The 15,658-nt window shown below is 33.4% G+C and overlaps 1 protein-coding gene across 2 annotated transcripts in view; it reads right to left on the bottom strand.

The window, feature by feature from the left end:
• The window catches only part of LOC125649945 (serine/threonine-protein phosphatase 2A 56 kDa regulatory subunit alpha isoform-like), a 42,341-nt gene extending 26,985 nt beyond the window's left edge, over window positions 1-15,356 (bottom strand). Inside the window, exons 1-2 of one of the 2 annotated variants that reach the window (XM_056164623.1) lie at window positions 14,880-15,356; window positions 10,702-10,898 (exon numbers count right to left, since the gene is read on the bottom strand). In XM_056164623.1, coding sequence (XP_056020598.1) covers window positions 10,702-10,898; window positions 14,880-15,021 — 339 coding nt within the window. In that variant the 5' untranslated portion in view covers window positions 15,022-15,356. The remainder of the gene's footprint in view (window positions 1-10,701; window positions 10,899-14,879) is intronic. The other variant, XM_056164622.1, reaches the window with a different exon arrangement.
• Between the last annotated feature and the right edge of the window lie 302 nt (window positions 15,357-15,658).

The raw sequence follows: 15,658 nt of genomic DNA, 5'->3' as shown, positions 1-15,658 counted from the left end.
AATTTGAAACATTTTGCTTATAAAATTATGAATGTGAATCTTGGTAATTAAATTTTTCTTTAATGTTATTATTGGTTTCTTCTGTAAATTGCATTGTATTGAAAGTATTGAATCATGGCATAAGCATTCCAATATGTATCGTATCGTGAAGGGGGCATATCGTTTCGGCCCTAGTTGTTATGGTGGGGGTGTTAAATTTCACATCAAATTTCTAGCCTTGTCTTTTTAGTTTTTATTCTTATCTTATTATCAATATAATAATGATTAAATGACCAAAGTGTACTTTAATATTGTAATGTTAGATTTTTAAATAAATAAAATTAATAAATACCCATGAACCTGGTTCAATTTCAAAATTTCTGCAACAAATTATGTGAATTGCAGAGGTGATACTTTGTACAATATCCATGTGCTGAGAGAACAACACCAAAGCTTGTCATGATAGAACCAAACATTAGGTATTGAATCCACTCGGATTAATGTCTTTGCAGGCAATTGAACCCTTTAGTGTTTATGCTGTTTACAGCCCATAGAAATTCCATTAAAGATAACTTTTAGGAGTAAAGAACTTGTTATTGGATACCACAGATCACTCATTTGATCAAACATTTAAACAAGGTATTGCTAAGCAAGAAACCTACAAATTGAAATTAAACAGCACAAACAGTTTTAAACAAGGCACTGAAATTCACATAACCATACTGTATAATGTATTAATTAGTAATTACCTGATAAATGTTTTGAATATGTACATAAATATCAAATGAATATCAAATCTATGTACATGTAATATAATGTATCAATTCATTAAAGGCATTGATATCTGCGTTTGACTTTATTTCTAGTTTCATTTTGTCTTCATTCATTCACAAATGTCCAATGAGAACATGTACTAAAGTAGAACACATAAGACAAGGTATGAGAAATTGAATGTAATGAAATAAAATTTATATTTACTTGCTTCATAAACAGCTAGCATAATTGCTAGAATATTGCTTATTCATAATTACAGCTGAATCTCGTATCAAAGGTTAAGGGATTTAATAAAAACTTCGAGATATACTGGGGTTCAAGATATCCAAAGTTTAACTTCAGCATTACATCGATTCGAACTGCGTTTGTCTCCAGTGCAAACAATTTTACAGTCTCATTTCATAATGTTTTGATAGTGCATGTAGATGTAGTTTTAAAAATTATAAATTGATTTGCCCTTTCCCAACTGACTTATCAAAAAACAGCAAACTTTTTTTTAGCTTCAAAGAAGATTTCATTTTAAATATTCTGAAATTTTCTCATCCCATCCACACCAATTTCAATTTTACATCTGTTGCTCCTTTATCATTAAAATGCTTCATTTATAAGAGACCACATAATGAGAAACATTTTGGTAACCAATACCAAATTCAGAATGACTGATGACAACAAGCCACGTGCCAGCGAAACAAAGCTGTGCTCAATAAATTTTGAAAATTAAGCAGTGTTAAAAAAATTCTTAAAAAACATAATTTCTCACTACCAAATTACCCAAATTTTAAGAGGGGGAAGCAAACAATTTTTTAAAGGTGGTCTAATAAAACTATCTGAATTGGGATCTTAGTTATCTTACAAAAATACCATCAAGTCACCACACTTTATACACAGTCTTGATTTTGCCATACAGCAGCAATTACAAGTCAAAATAGGATATTACATACTCTTCAAATGAAGCATCATACCCTAGTAATCTAAAAAACAAATTCCCTATAACTTTATTCAGGAAAATTTTCAATGCATGCAAATGTCAATATTTATTATTACAACAATGAAATTTTCAGTAACACAGCTTTGGCTGTCAGAAAAGAACCTAATACAGGGTATTTCCTGATCTCACACAGACATAAACCAATGAAAAACAGCTTGTTCGGTGTCTTAAAATGAAGCCGTCCTCATTTTCTTGTGCTTCAGCCCTTTATTGGATTGCTTATTTCATTTGTCGTGATACATGGTGTGAAGTGATGAGAGAAAGCCACAAACCTGGTTGTATAGGAAAATTCCAATTTCGCGAATAATCTTTGTTTTTATTTTAATACTTATTATAATAACTAAATAATTATATGTAATATAATTTGGTTATACATGTAATATAATTTGGTTACATAAGAAATTAATTTGTGTAACCCAATCCGATCAAGGGTGTACAGGGATTTACCTAGTTTATACCGGTATTCCATACACCCCGAGGCTGCCTTAATCAAACCTGGATAACTAAGGCAAATAAAAAAACAACACATGTTCATGTCCTGTTACCCAACCTACCTGGACTCAAAGCTGTCGACCTGGATTTTTCTAACCAAACTCCCTGGAGAAAATATAATTTCCAGATCGAATTAAAACAAATTCCGATCCAAGTTAAACATTCAAACAAAATGGCAGTTCCCCATGAGCTTGTCCAGTTACTGTGATTAACATTCAAAGAATGCAGTCATCAGTGAGAAATCAGCGATTAAATCATTTATTAACTTGAGTCTTAGATATTTATGACCAACAACACAAAGCTGGACCTCCTTTTTAAGGACATATCCGGAAGACCAGTGATTCTCACTTCTAAATGCCATACATTTAGAGAAGGAGCAATCAATGCTATATATATGTAGTTGCTTTTCATCATAATCAAGTTTAAATAGAACCGTTTCGTTTAAACGTTTACACTTTTTTGTAAATGTTTCACCCTTGCAAGTTGACAAGTGGTAAGATTTTTTTTTTTAACAATAACGTTCAGAGTCTTAATGACAAGAATATTCAAAAGTAATCAAACACAGTCGATGTGAAAGACATCGGACCGTCGGACCTGACCGATGTGGAGTGCCTCGGGTCCGATGCGTCATTTTTTACACCGGGCCGGAATGTCCGATGTCTTAGTGTCCGGTTTTGAGCTTTACTATTTTGATATGGAGTTATTTAAGGTTTGTTATGAGTAAAAAATACCACACAAATCCAAATACGTAAATGAATGTGATTAAAACCGCATGAACCGTCTAAAGTACAGTCTATGCGAAAGTTTTTTTGACAACACAGGACATTCGGTCCTGTGTAATCAATGAACACACCGGACCGAACCAAATTTTGTCAGACCGAAAAACCTAATGTATAAAAGTGAAACACGTGAAAATGCAAAACCAAGGAAATCTTATTTATTATACCAGTAATACTATACCAGGGATCCTTCCCGCATAATACTTTAGACGGTCCATGCGGTTTTAATCATATTCATTTACGTATTTGGATTTGTGTGATAGTTTTTACTTATAACAAACATTTAAATGACTCCGCGTCAAAATAGTAAAGCTCAAAACCGGACAGTGAGACATCGGACATACCAGTCCCGTGTAAAAAATGACGCATCGGACCTTAGGCACTGCACATCGGTCAGGTCCGACGGTCCGATGTCTTTCGCATAGACTGAAAGTAATTATGCAAGAGGAATCCCTGGTATAGTATTGTTAGTATAATAAATAAGATTTCCTTGGTTTTACATTTTCACGTGTTTCACTTTTTTACATTAGGTTTTTCGGTCTGACAAAATTTGGTTCGGCCCGGTGTGTTCATTGATTACACATGACCGAATGTCCTGTGTGGTCCAAAACACTTTCACATAGACTGCAAACAAATGAAAAAGGTCACTACTGGAAATAACAATGGCAAAACTATTTGTAAAACCAAATCCAGTTCAACATACTTAATTCTGATATACCAGAGTATTTGATTTAAAATATTCATAAATTTTTCGATCAATCAATGTTAGATCTGTTATAAAGGAAAATCTAATTTATACATATTTGTAATTATTTGTTTGTAAATTCTTTTATATTTACTTGTGTTTATGCGACGTCACACGTCTTTACGCGACGTCGAACATGCATGTCTATTGTGACGTAAAATAACAACTCAGAAAAACAACAATTTGATTTACTAGTTATCAGTAGTTTACAGTTGTTGTCGGAAGTGTAATAAGTTAGAGACACTACATTTTGGTAAGCATACTTTTTTATTTGATAATTTACAGTTCAATTAATACAAATAATCATTAAGCGGGTACATAAAGCACTTACCATTATTTCAGTAATTTAGCAGTTCATATTTAGATATCAATTATACCTAATATTGTACTTAGTTTAAAGTTTTATACTAATGATTTGTAATCATATTGTATTGCTATTGTATTGTTTGCTTATTCTCTCTTACAGAGAATCGTTTCATTACTACAGAAAATAAAGACATGTAAATATGGAACACATATCTCTTCTTTCTAACATCGGACGAGCCGACGGCAACAATAAATTCTTTGATGATGAATGCTGTATGTAGTTGCTTTTCATCATAATCAAGTACATTCAACTGGTTGATAATGTAATAATTTTTTTCACCCCACCCCCATGTTGGTTATATCGCGAATATTCGAATTTTAAAAGCCTATGATTGTAAGTTTTAAACAATATTTTGTACATATGTAAGACTATAAAGTGTGATGGTCTGCGCCAAAGTGCAATGGTTTGTTAATAACGTTACAGACCCCAAAGTGCGATGGTCACACCAAAGTTCGATGGTGCAGGGTTCAGTAACGTTTGTAACGTCACGTCATTGCAGGGCTCGAAATTAACATATGCCGTCAGTCTGTGACTGGTTTATACTGGCGGACTGACTGATATTTGTTTTAGTCAGTCCAATGGGACTGATTAATTTTCTAAAGCATCATTTTGGAAAATATACTTATGAAATTTTATACACACATTTGGCATGCTTTGATCTATAGATATCAGACAAATCTGATTCGTAAATATAAATCCCACTTGTCTGAGGCATATTGAGTTAAATTTGATTTTAATAACATGTTTAATTATTTCTGGAAAACTGTTGGACTGGTAAATTTTTCTGCGGACTGGTTGAAATTATACCCCATCAGTCCGCCTGGACTGGTGACATAAAAAGTTAGCTTCAAGCCCTGCATTGTGACGTCATTTTTAACGTCTTTCAAAATGAAACCAACAAAATGTAATGTCAGTTTGCCCCAACGAAGATGTTTTCTGCTGCTGTGCTGACACCAACTTCTTCAGGATATATTGGAGGAAGGCATGGGTTTAATCACCCGTGCCTTCCTCAAATATATTCCGCCCAAGTTGATTGACATGACGACAGCAATGGCAAGGTTTACAATGATGAGGATTGTGAGAATGGCAAAGTACATTCGATGTCGAACTATCTACTTCGCCGAAACATTCTTTAATTCAAGATCATTTATTACTTGTGACGTACACATAATACAATCCTGGGAGTATGCTATAATGCAAAACATTCTATATGATTTCGAGTTGGAAAATTTTGTGTTTAACAAACTAAATAACTAAGAGGTATTGAAATAAGTTCTTAATCTTATTTTTTGTGCATGGATTTTGCACTGATATTTTGTTGAAACAACACACGATTGGTAGAGGCTGTATCAAAACAGTTGTTTTCAAACCAGTGGACTTTGGCATGTCATTCCATCGCATTTTGGAGCATTGGTATGTACCATCGGACTTTGTGGTGTCGACACAATCGCACTATGGCACATTCATCTCACACCATTGCACTTTGGCTTGTCAGACCATCGTACTTTGGCGCAAGAGTGTGGACCATTGCACTTTGGCGTGTCACACCATCGGGGTTTGGCGCAGACCATCGCACTTTGGTGTGAGCATCGCACTTTGGAGTCTTACATATATATATGTCCATTATGTGGTCATTGGAGTCGCTGATGATTGAGTTGAATGAATAAATGGTTAACCTTTAACATTACTTAACTGCTTTTTATTCACAAAGTAAAACAAAATCAAGTAACAAAAACAACTCAACATGTAAAGACTACTTAAGATTAAAGAGAAAAGGTACACATCATAGGTATTTAATGAGCTTTTAATCCTTTGAATTCAATATGCCATTTTTTCCTGTTTAAACGGAACCATTTCGTTTAAATGTTTACACTTTTTAGTAAACGTTTCACCCTTGAAAATTCATATCTTTAATTTCTTGTTCAGAGTTCTTAATGACAAGGACTAGACTTGCTACATGCTAACAACAAGTAGGAATCTGCCATTTGACACCTGGTTTGTACAGTGCCTGTCATTGACAGAATAACTTTGGATTATGTGTTAATTTTTGTGTCAGCAGGTATCTGTGACCAATATAAATGCAAGCAATGCATGTGACAGTGCTAATAAGGAAAATGTCTGGACAATACTAATGAGAGAGAGAGAGATAGAAAGAGGGAGAAATGGTTTGGAGTAGCAAAATTACAGACAGTAGAAACGACACAGTGTATTATAAAATGAAACTAATGTGTAACAAGGAAGCTAGAGGAATCAATTTCTTTCACCATAAGTGGATATTTCTTCACATGGTCAACAAAATCTCTCCTTAGACACACAAAACGGTCAATAAATTGATGAAACAGAAGGAATTTTTTTTCACTAGAGCTCTTTTGTCAACACATTCTTTCTCTAAAAAGTAATCAATTTCAAAGGGATTGATTGAAGATTTTCCCCCCAATTCACTTTTAATGATCAAAATTTACTGGACATCTATTTAAATGTGTTTAAAAAGTTTCACAATTAAAAATAAAATCATACATTATCACAGAAGCTCATTTTAGAGTTTATTGTTTTGTAAACAAAAGTTTTGAAAAGAAGTGGATATCAATCTAATTTTTTTTTTATATCTATCACATTTCAAGTATTCTTTAAGCAAGATGTGTCATCTAAAGGTTAAATTTGTGACAATGCAAAATTAAGATGCCTTAAATCACGAAATTATAATTCCACTGGTTTGTTTGTAAACATAAGACTTAGTCTTTCTTCACGCATCACAGAGTTAACATAGTTCCACCCTCCTGTGATGTCATAAGATTTTGCGAAGTCAATGATTTAATAAGATGCATAATGCATAACAGAAACATAAATTTTGTTGGAGTCTTTTTCAATAGTTATTATAAAGAATCTTGTTAACCATAAAACATTTCAAAAGTCTAAGTTATATATGAATAATCAATGATTATATGTTCAAAATACTGAATCCAAGGGCAATAACTCTGTTTTCATAAAATTATCTATGAAGTCAATAGATTTTCTTCATTTTTCACAAACATTTTGTATATTTTTTAAAAGAAACAGTTTCATGAAATTGTTATGGTATAATACTATTATATCATTTTAACCAGTTTTTGTGAAATTTTGATAATAAATATTGTTTAAGGAAAATTGCAATTTTCTGACGATGATAACAGGTATATATATGTGTGCTAATTGATAAAAATTTATTAATACCGCAACATACTTATTTTATCATTTTTATTTGTTACTAAGATATATTGTTTGAAGAATAAACAGTCAAATATAAGATTGAACCTATAATTCTAGAGGGGTGGAATTACCTAAGGCTAAAATTGCATTCAGAAGGTCAAAATTTTGGCTGTCAACATTAAATGAGTTATATTTATAATGTTTAACATAATTTTTTATCCCTAACAGTTGTTTCAATTTGAGTCAAAAAAAAAAAAAAAAAAAAGAAAAAAGTTGTTTTCATTCTGACAATGTTTCAGCAATTGATCGCGTAGGGTCAAAACAACCATTTCCATCATGATAAAATTTCATTAAGGCATTGGTACGTCTCTAAATATTTTAATGGCTGCTCCCCTAACATACAATTTACTGTAAATTAACATTGATTCACCTGTTACAAAAAATTTCATCAGCTTAAAATAGCCTGCATCAGTGAGCTCGCCCATGCTATAAATAACCTGCAGCAACGACAGAGTCTGATCACTCCTTCAATTCCATTCACATTCCTTAGATACACAGCCATGTAAAAAATTAAATATCCCAGTGTAAGACTTTTCTAAGTACTCAGTATATGTACCCTACAATGTACATGGATGAAAATAAGAATAGAACACCATTAGAGTGGTGTATACACATGATATATCAGTTTTCATATGCATTTGGTAGTGTTGTGCATAGTGTGCTAATAAAACCACATATTAATGGAATGCTTCAATGATGTGCATGTATCTATAGTTAAGCTTTATAGCTGTGCAATATTTATTATAATTCATTAACTATTCCTCATTTAATAAACATTCAGAAAAACTACCAACCAGTATGTATCGATATATCAGTATGCCACAATACACCTCATGCACAGTTTGTAAGCTAGATGTTTGGGGATAAAGGGTTTCAAAAATGATATAATATATTTTGGGGAACTATCCATCAGGAGACAGGATCAATAAAATGCACATTTTTTGTTCCCTGACCTCAAAGCTGCTAAGTGCTAAATTTGATGAAAATTGGCCAGGTCAAAGACATATGTTGCACCATGATACACAAAAACAGATCACAGAACATCTCTTGGGTTAAAATAATCTTGCATCCAAAATAAATTGATCTATTTAGCTTCCTTCTTGTCCCTTAGCAAAACTACATTTAAATTGTTTATTCTCCCGAGCTGCATGAAGCTGGTGTACTTTATTTATATATTACTTCCCTTCCCTAACCATTTTATCCTGCTTTTTACCTTCACCAGCTCTTACTTTAACATCTAGACAAGTGTATGTCCTATATTCAATACTGACAGTAACTAATACTTCCCTCATTGACAGATCCTATTGATCACAAGGGGATAATAATCGTGAAGTCATTTTCAGAGGTTCAAATTATATGTCAAGATGTGCATGCAATTCATTCCAATTTTCATCATGACTAGATGTAGGGATCAATCATCAGATCTTCTTGTACAAACACTCAAGGAAGTGTTGTCTACAATCACTGGCTTCCCTCCTGGCTTCCCTCTTTGAATCTTGTTTAGACATATAATCCAGCAAGGATAACTTACTTCTATTCAAATATGGGGTAAATTGACCAGCATCCTGCATATCAAAACAATCACCAAAAGTGTCATTTTTAATACATGCAAAGTGTGATGAGACACTTGTAAAAATGTGATACACTCATCTTCACGAGCCAATGGTAACAATACAAGATGTTCCTCTTTCATCCTTGGCAAAAACAGCCCACAAAAATGAAAATGTTCAGTTGCACCATCTGTCATAAATGACTTACATCCCTTGAATCTATACATTCTTCCTCCTATGAAAATTGCTGTAAAATATGTAATGTGTGCAAAACATGACATCTGAAACAATGGCAGCCTCAAAAACAGAGATCAACATACCATGGACATTTGTGATAGATTCAAAATTCAATCATTATCAGGGAATGAATACAACAGTGATCGCGAAATGTTGAAATGTTTTACAGGACATTCGGTCTGGTAAACACAGGAACATTACTGAACCGAATCACATTTTACCAGACCGAAAAAAAGTAGTATTATTTTATATTAAAACACGAAAGACTTTGAGCCTCCTGGTCATTGGATTTTCGTTTTAAAGGTTTACAGGGACTGCATTACTGTTCCATATTAATTGGAACATGTTGCCGTTTTCGTATGTTTTTTTAATAAACGGAACTGGAAGTCGAAACATAGTTACCGAAACCGTTGCCGGAAAGTCACCGGACATTCGGACCGGAAATATAACAGTTTACCGGACCGAGAGTCAAATTAACGGACATGTCCGTCGATCCGACAACATTTCGCTTTCACTGATACAAAAATATAAAGTCTATAGAAAATGGAAGACATGTTTACAAGCATCTAAACTCATAGTGAAAAATCGCTAATCCACTTTGTTTAATGTATTGTATCATGGATTTTCATTGGTGGAAATTTATAAAACTAAAGTATGCAAAATGAAACAATATAACTTTTAAAAGAAAGCAACAGCAGGTCTTAAAATACATATTTAAAGAAAACAAGTCATCTATCATAAATCTTGAATATGTCGAATTTCTTAGGTTCTTAATATCATTTTCATATCAAGATTGATTTATGCACAGGGCATCAATTAGTAAAATTCATGCAAACACTGAGTGGTGCAGCCAATCAGATGGTTTCATCCAAGTTTCATTTTGTCGACTATTTCTACCAAAGGGGAAAGAGAAACACCATGCATATTCACCTAGCAAAGATAGGATATATATTGAGCTGACACTATCAATCTATATTGGACTCCTCCTGTAATGTCTTATAATGTCTACAAACTAGAGGGATTTCAGATCAATTCATGGAAATTTGGAAAAGCAGCATAATTTCCTGTCCTAGCATTGCTAACACATGATGAAAGAGGATGTGCGTTAACAATAAAGCTCTATGCCATACAGTACTTCACCATCAGTTGATATGTTTACATGTACTTGTTTACTTCAAGGAAAATGTTCAAATAATCTTTCTTGCAATTAGGTATTTCCGTGTCTATTAACCACTGCATAATTTGCAGTCTCAAGCACAGTTCTAAAAAGTAAGAAAGGTACTGAGAATGCAATCATCAGATCCTTATATAAATGTTTCTACATACAAACTGAATCCAAATTTTCAATGTGTGATTAAGAAAATCTCAAGCATAACTTTTACCAACAGGACTCTAATAGTAAATACACTGTGAAACTCTTTAACGTACATGTTTAAATCAATGACTCATCTCTGTAATTAAAAGTGCAGTCATCTTAAGACTTCTTGAAACCCTTGGATATTTGAATATGTTTTTGGAAAAAGTAAAATTGTTAAAATACACACCATACGGACCACCTCTGGATACACAGGTTCGGCCAGAACACCTCGAGTAGCTGTGATGTAATCCACAAGTTCATTAAGACAGGCTCTTTTCACCTCCTTACTTTTGAGGTCTGATACAGGGTCCATAAAGTCAAACACAACACAACATTGCTGTAATTTCTTAATGAACAATTCTTGTTGCTCTGCAGGAACAGTGTCTGAAATTATCAAATCAAAAAGGGTAAGCATATTCCTGAATTAGTATGACATATTGGTGCATTCATTGATAATGCTAAACACACTGCTTTTTGAAATGTCATAATAGCAAACTTGTATCTTTTGTATATGAACCACTATTTGTTTTAAAGTTTCTCTATCTAAAAAATAAAAGAAATCAAATTTCACCCATAGAAACAGAAAATTCTCCTTTTACTGAAAAAAAAGAAGAAAGAAGCACATCATGTCAGTCATTCTAACCCATGTTTAGAACACGTAGAATTCAGGCAAATGGTACCCAGGGTTTTGTATGAGCCTTCTTATAGCAAATATTCACCTAACCACAGTAACATTTTAAATTCTTATATATGCCAAGTAAAATTTAAGAGCTACAATTAGATCCACCCACTCTGCCAACAAAAATATGCAAAGGGAAATCACTCTAATTTTCTAACATCACTGAAATGATGTTTGTTCTTCTGTAGACCTGTAAAGGACATAATTGGGCATCTACATTGAACATTTTTAATTCAGATAAGAAGTAGTTTGAAAAGATAATCAGTAACATTGTAACACATCAACAGATAATTATTTCGTGAAAAGTGCAAAATGTATGTTTTATTTATATTTTATAGAAATATTTCAGGATTTTTTTTTATGAAAGAAATTAAAGACAACAGATAATCTCATCCACAATGATCCCAACTCCCAAGTGGATGTCCTCATCTCGAGATGGTCTGTTTACACAATAGTGCTAAAATGTGTCAAAAATTAAGGTAACTTACTGCAATACTTGATTGAGTACATGCATTTCATATTTTAAAAAAAGTCAATTTGATAAAATGACTACACTATTACAATTTTCAATGATAGTATCTTCTGCAGCTCTATTCTGACATGTTTCCCGTAAGGCTGAAACGATATGCCCCCTTGGGCCCTTCATGATACGATACATATTGCAATGCTTATGCAGCGATTCAATACTTTCAATATGATACAATGTACAGAAGAAACCAATAATAAGATTGAAGAAAAATTAATTACCAACATTCACAATCATAATTTTAAAAGCAAAATGTTTCCAAACTGCAAAATGGTAAGATGCCTGTTGGCTCTGTACTCTGTAGTTTAAACCCATAAAGTTCATCGTTTTTGTCAGACTCAAGGCAAACAAAAATATGAATATTATTGGACTCTATTTTATCCCTCATGCAGGTATGTTAGAAAATATTAAAGTACAGGTCAAGCCTAATGCATTTTACTGAACCTGTTTGTAATAAACATATCGAATCGAAAATCGAGGCAATGAATCAAACATTGAATCGAGCGTTTGTATTTAACAGTATCGATATTTCGGTGAATTGTTTTAGCCCTAGTTTCCCATCTCTACAATGTTGCTTACTGTAAACTATTCTTATTTTCACTTGTCCAAATTGTTTAGGCAAAAAAAGGTGTGTTTCTGATTAAATCTTGGGGGGGGGGGACAAAAAATGTTTTTGTTGCTTTTATTATTCAGAAATATTTGCCTTGTATCACTGGGGAAGAATACATTTACATACATTTGTGAGTACTGACATGTAGCATCAAGTGTTCAATATTGGGTGAAATACTAAAATAAACCAAAAATATACATTTTGACAACTGATTTTACCCTACTTAATACATGATTGCAGGTATATATCTGTGTTGATCTACTTGCAGTAAGCGTGAATGACACCATTTTGAAAATTTTCGATAATTTGAATATTGAGCCCAAATCTATTAGATTTTTCTTTTAATTTGAGAAAGGAAGGGTACATAAATTAAGGACTGGAATTTATCTGGAAATTTTGGGTCAGCAGAAAAATTTATGGTTAGCTGGGTAACCAGAAACACACAAAATTTTTGTTGATCTTAATGCTATAGTCTTGTATATATCATAAAACAAAATGTTTCACAGCCCTGGACAGCCATAAAAGTTGGAGAGCTCTGCAAAGAAATGAAAGTGTCCAGAAGACATTCTCTCTATGCCAGTGAAATAAATGATGCAGAGGGAAGAGTGACTGACATAAGATGAAATGTAGTTGAGATGCGTATTTTGCAACATGGGCACCTGCAATGCAGTAAAACTGCAAAAGAGTGTTCTCAAATATAGTATGTCCTCAAAATATTTCAAATCAATATTTTGGTTCTCTGAATAAACAAGTCTAATATGACTGTCATACTGATATCAAATGCTTATTCAGTGCACCCTGGGGATGCATATTTTACCTTGAAAGGGTAAAGGGGAGGGAATATCATGGATTAACCTGGAATCATTCAGATGACAACGAAGCCACCCTTGTTATAAATTTCTATGCCAGTTAAATATAGATTAATTCAAACAAAACATGTGATCACACAGGTTTTTTTGAAGGTCTTGATTTCAAGGGCCTGGGCCTTTCCAATTGGGAAAAATAGTGACATTTGCTTGAAATTGGGAAAAATATTCCATTCAAAGAAATAGGGGAAAAAACAATCCAGGGTGCTTTAAGGTATAATTGGGCTCCTGATTTTTCGATTTGGTCAAAGCTTACATCATTCAAATAAGCAGAGGCCAAAAAGTAAGATTTACTTAACCATTTTGAAGCAAAAATTGTAATCTGTGGATCTTTAGAGAAGATTTACGAACGATTTGGCTACCTTGCTTGATTTGTTTTCATTGTTTGGGAATCTCAAAGCAAAAATTGGGGAAAATACCTGCTTTTTAGCATTGGGAATGGGGCCTTATTTCGGCCCCCTACAGACCCTAAAAAAAAATCCCTGTGACACATTTCAGGGGTCGAAATTAACATATATGCCCGTCAGTCTGTGACTGGTTAAAAGTCTGGCGGACTGACTGACATTTGTTTTAGTCAGTCCGATGGGACTGGTTAATTTTCTAAAGCATCATTTTGGAAAATATACTTATGAAATTTTATACACACATTTGACATGCTTCAATCTGAAGATATCAGACAAATCTGATTCGTAAATATAAATCCCACATTTAAGTGTTACAATATTGTCTGAGGCATATTGAGTTAAATTTCATTTTAATAACATTAATGAAATATGTTTAATTATTTCTGGAAAACTCTGTTGGACTGGTAAATTCTTCTGCGGACTGGTTGAAATTATACCCCATCAGTCCAGCTGGACTGGTGACATAAAAAGTTAGCTTCAAGCCCTGCATTTACACAAGTCTTGCTATCTTGTCTGTTGCTACGTCCATATCATGCCCATCATACTTGTATTCAAATAACCCTACAAATACTGCAATCCAACTGTGTGCCATATAATAAAGTCCTTCTTCCTGCTCCAATTCATTATATTGAACATTTGTCCATGTCATGTTCAGAATAGGTCCCACTGAGCAAAAACCTTTCCAAGTGAATTTCTGACAGGTCCATTCAGTGGTCATTATTAAGGAGTGCTTGAGGTGGAAATAGTCATTGTCATATGTACACTAATATGGACATATAAACATCTTGGACTCTGTTTTGAATCTTTGCAACAATAATAATCAACGATTAACATTAACTATTGGATTTTGTTTTGCATCCTGATGTACTTGACTAAGTGAGGTCCAAAAAAGCCATTTTTGAGAATAAAATGAATTTCACTAATTTATCACATAAAGCTAAAAATAAAAATTAGTGAAGTAAAAATTTATTGAACACATTTTTCATCCTTTCACGACAAAACGTCATGAACATTGGAGAAATGCACCACTACAATAAAATTTCATACTATGGACAATCCTGTTTACCTGCACATCATATTTACAATAGTGATAATCATACTTCATATTTCAGAACCATCAGTAACCATGTCTGCCAGACACAAGCCTCTGACACAGTCACAATTGGAATCCGAAGCTATTAACCTGAATTCCGTTATATAACAATAACTCACATATTTTTTTATTGTTGTTGGTTCAGAGTGACATCAATTCAAAACAAACGATTTGGAGTGGGCCTTACCTTTTAACTGTGGTAGTGCTTGCAGTTCTGGGGCATTTTTGGTCCGATAGTGCGACGACCCTTGAGACCGTTTTTGCTTTTTCGACTTCACTGAAGCTTTGCTAGTGAATGGGTCTATTCGATCTACCGCTCTTGCAGACATGGTTTACCTTACGTTGAAGAAAAAACCCCTGGTAATGTACATAAGTTATCAATTGTTTTGCCTTTTACGAGAACATCATGGCTTCTTACACATGCATATTTGTCAAATCCGTGGTAACACAAAACCGGTCTCGTTCTGTAAAATCACCAAAATTACGCCGCCAAAAATATGTTCATGTCCACCTTTATCACGTTTAGTATTAGAATGAAATACTTTCGTAATCCATAAAACACAGAAAGGGTGATAAACAATAATTTTCTTTGCAGAAATATAGGTTGCTAGTTCAGTTGTGCAGGTTTATCACGTCATGTGGTAGAGAGGACGAGAATACGCGAGATTTGAGTCTGAATAGCAAATTTGGGAGGGAAATTCAAATCTCACAGTATATACGATCATGCACGTTATATTGTCCTCGATATTAGCTTCGAATACACTGACAACTCTTAATCTGTCAATGTAACTTACATCAATCTGACACATTGAAACATATGTCACTGAATGATGGCCTTGATGTCTCTGAAAATAAAAAAGGGGGGCTAACCCCCCCCCTCTCTCTCTCTCTCTCTCTCTCTCTCTCAACAAAAACTGCTAATTTATTATAAATATGTATAAATTAATTTTGAATATTGGGGAAACC

The sequence above is a fragment of the Ostrea edulis genome, chromosome 5, assembly GCF_947568905.1.
Source record: "Ostrea edulis chromosome 5, xbOstEdul1.1, whole genome shotgun sequence".
In the NCBI taxonomy this organism is placed as follows: Eukaryota; Metazoa; Mollusca; class Bivalvia; order Ostreida; family Ostreidae; genus Ostrea; species Ostrea edulis.
This window is presented reverse-complemented; position numbering and strand designations above follow the sequence as displayed.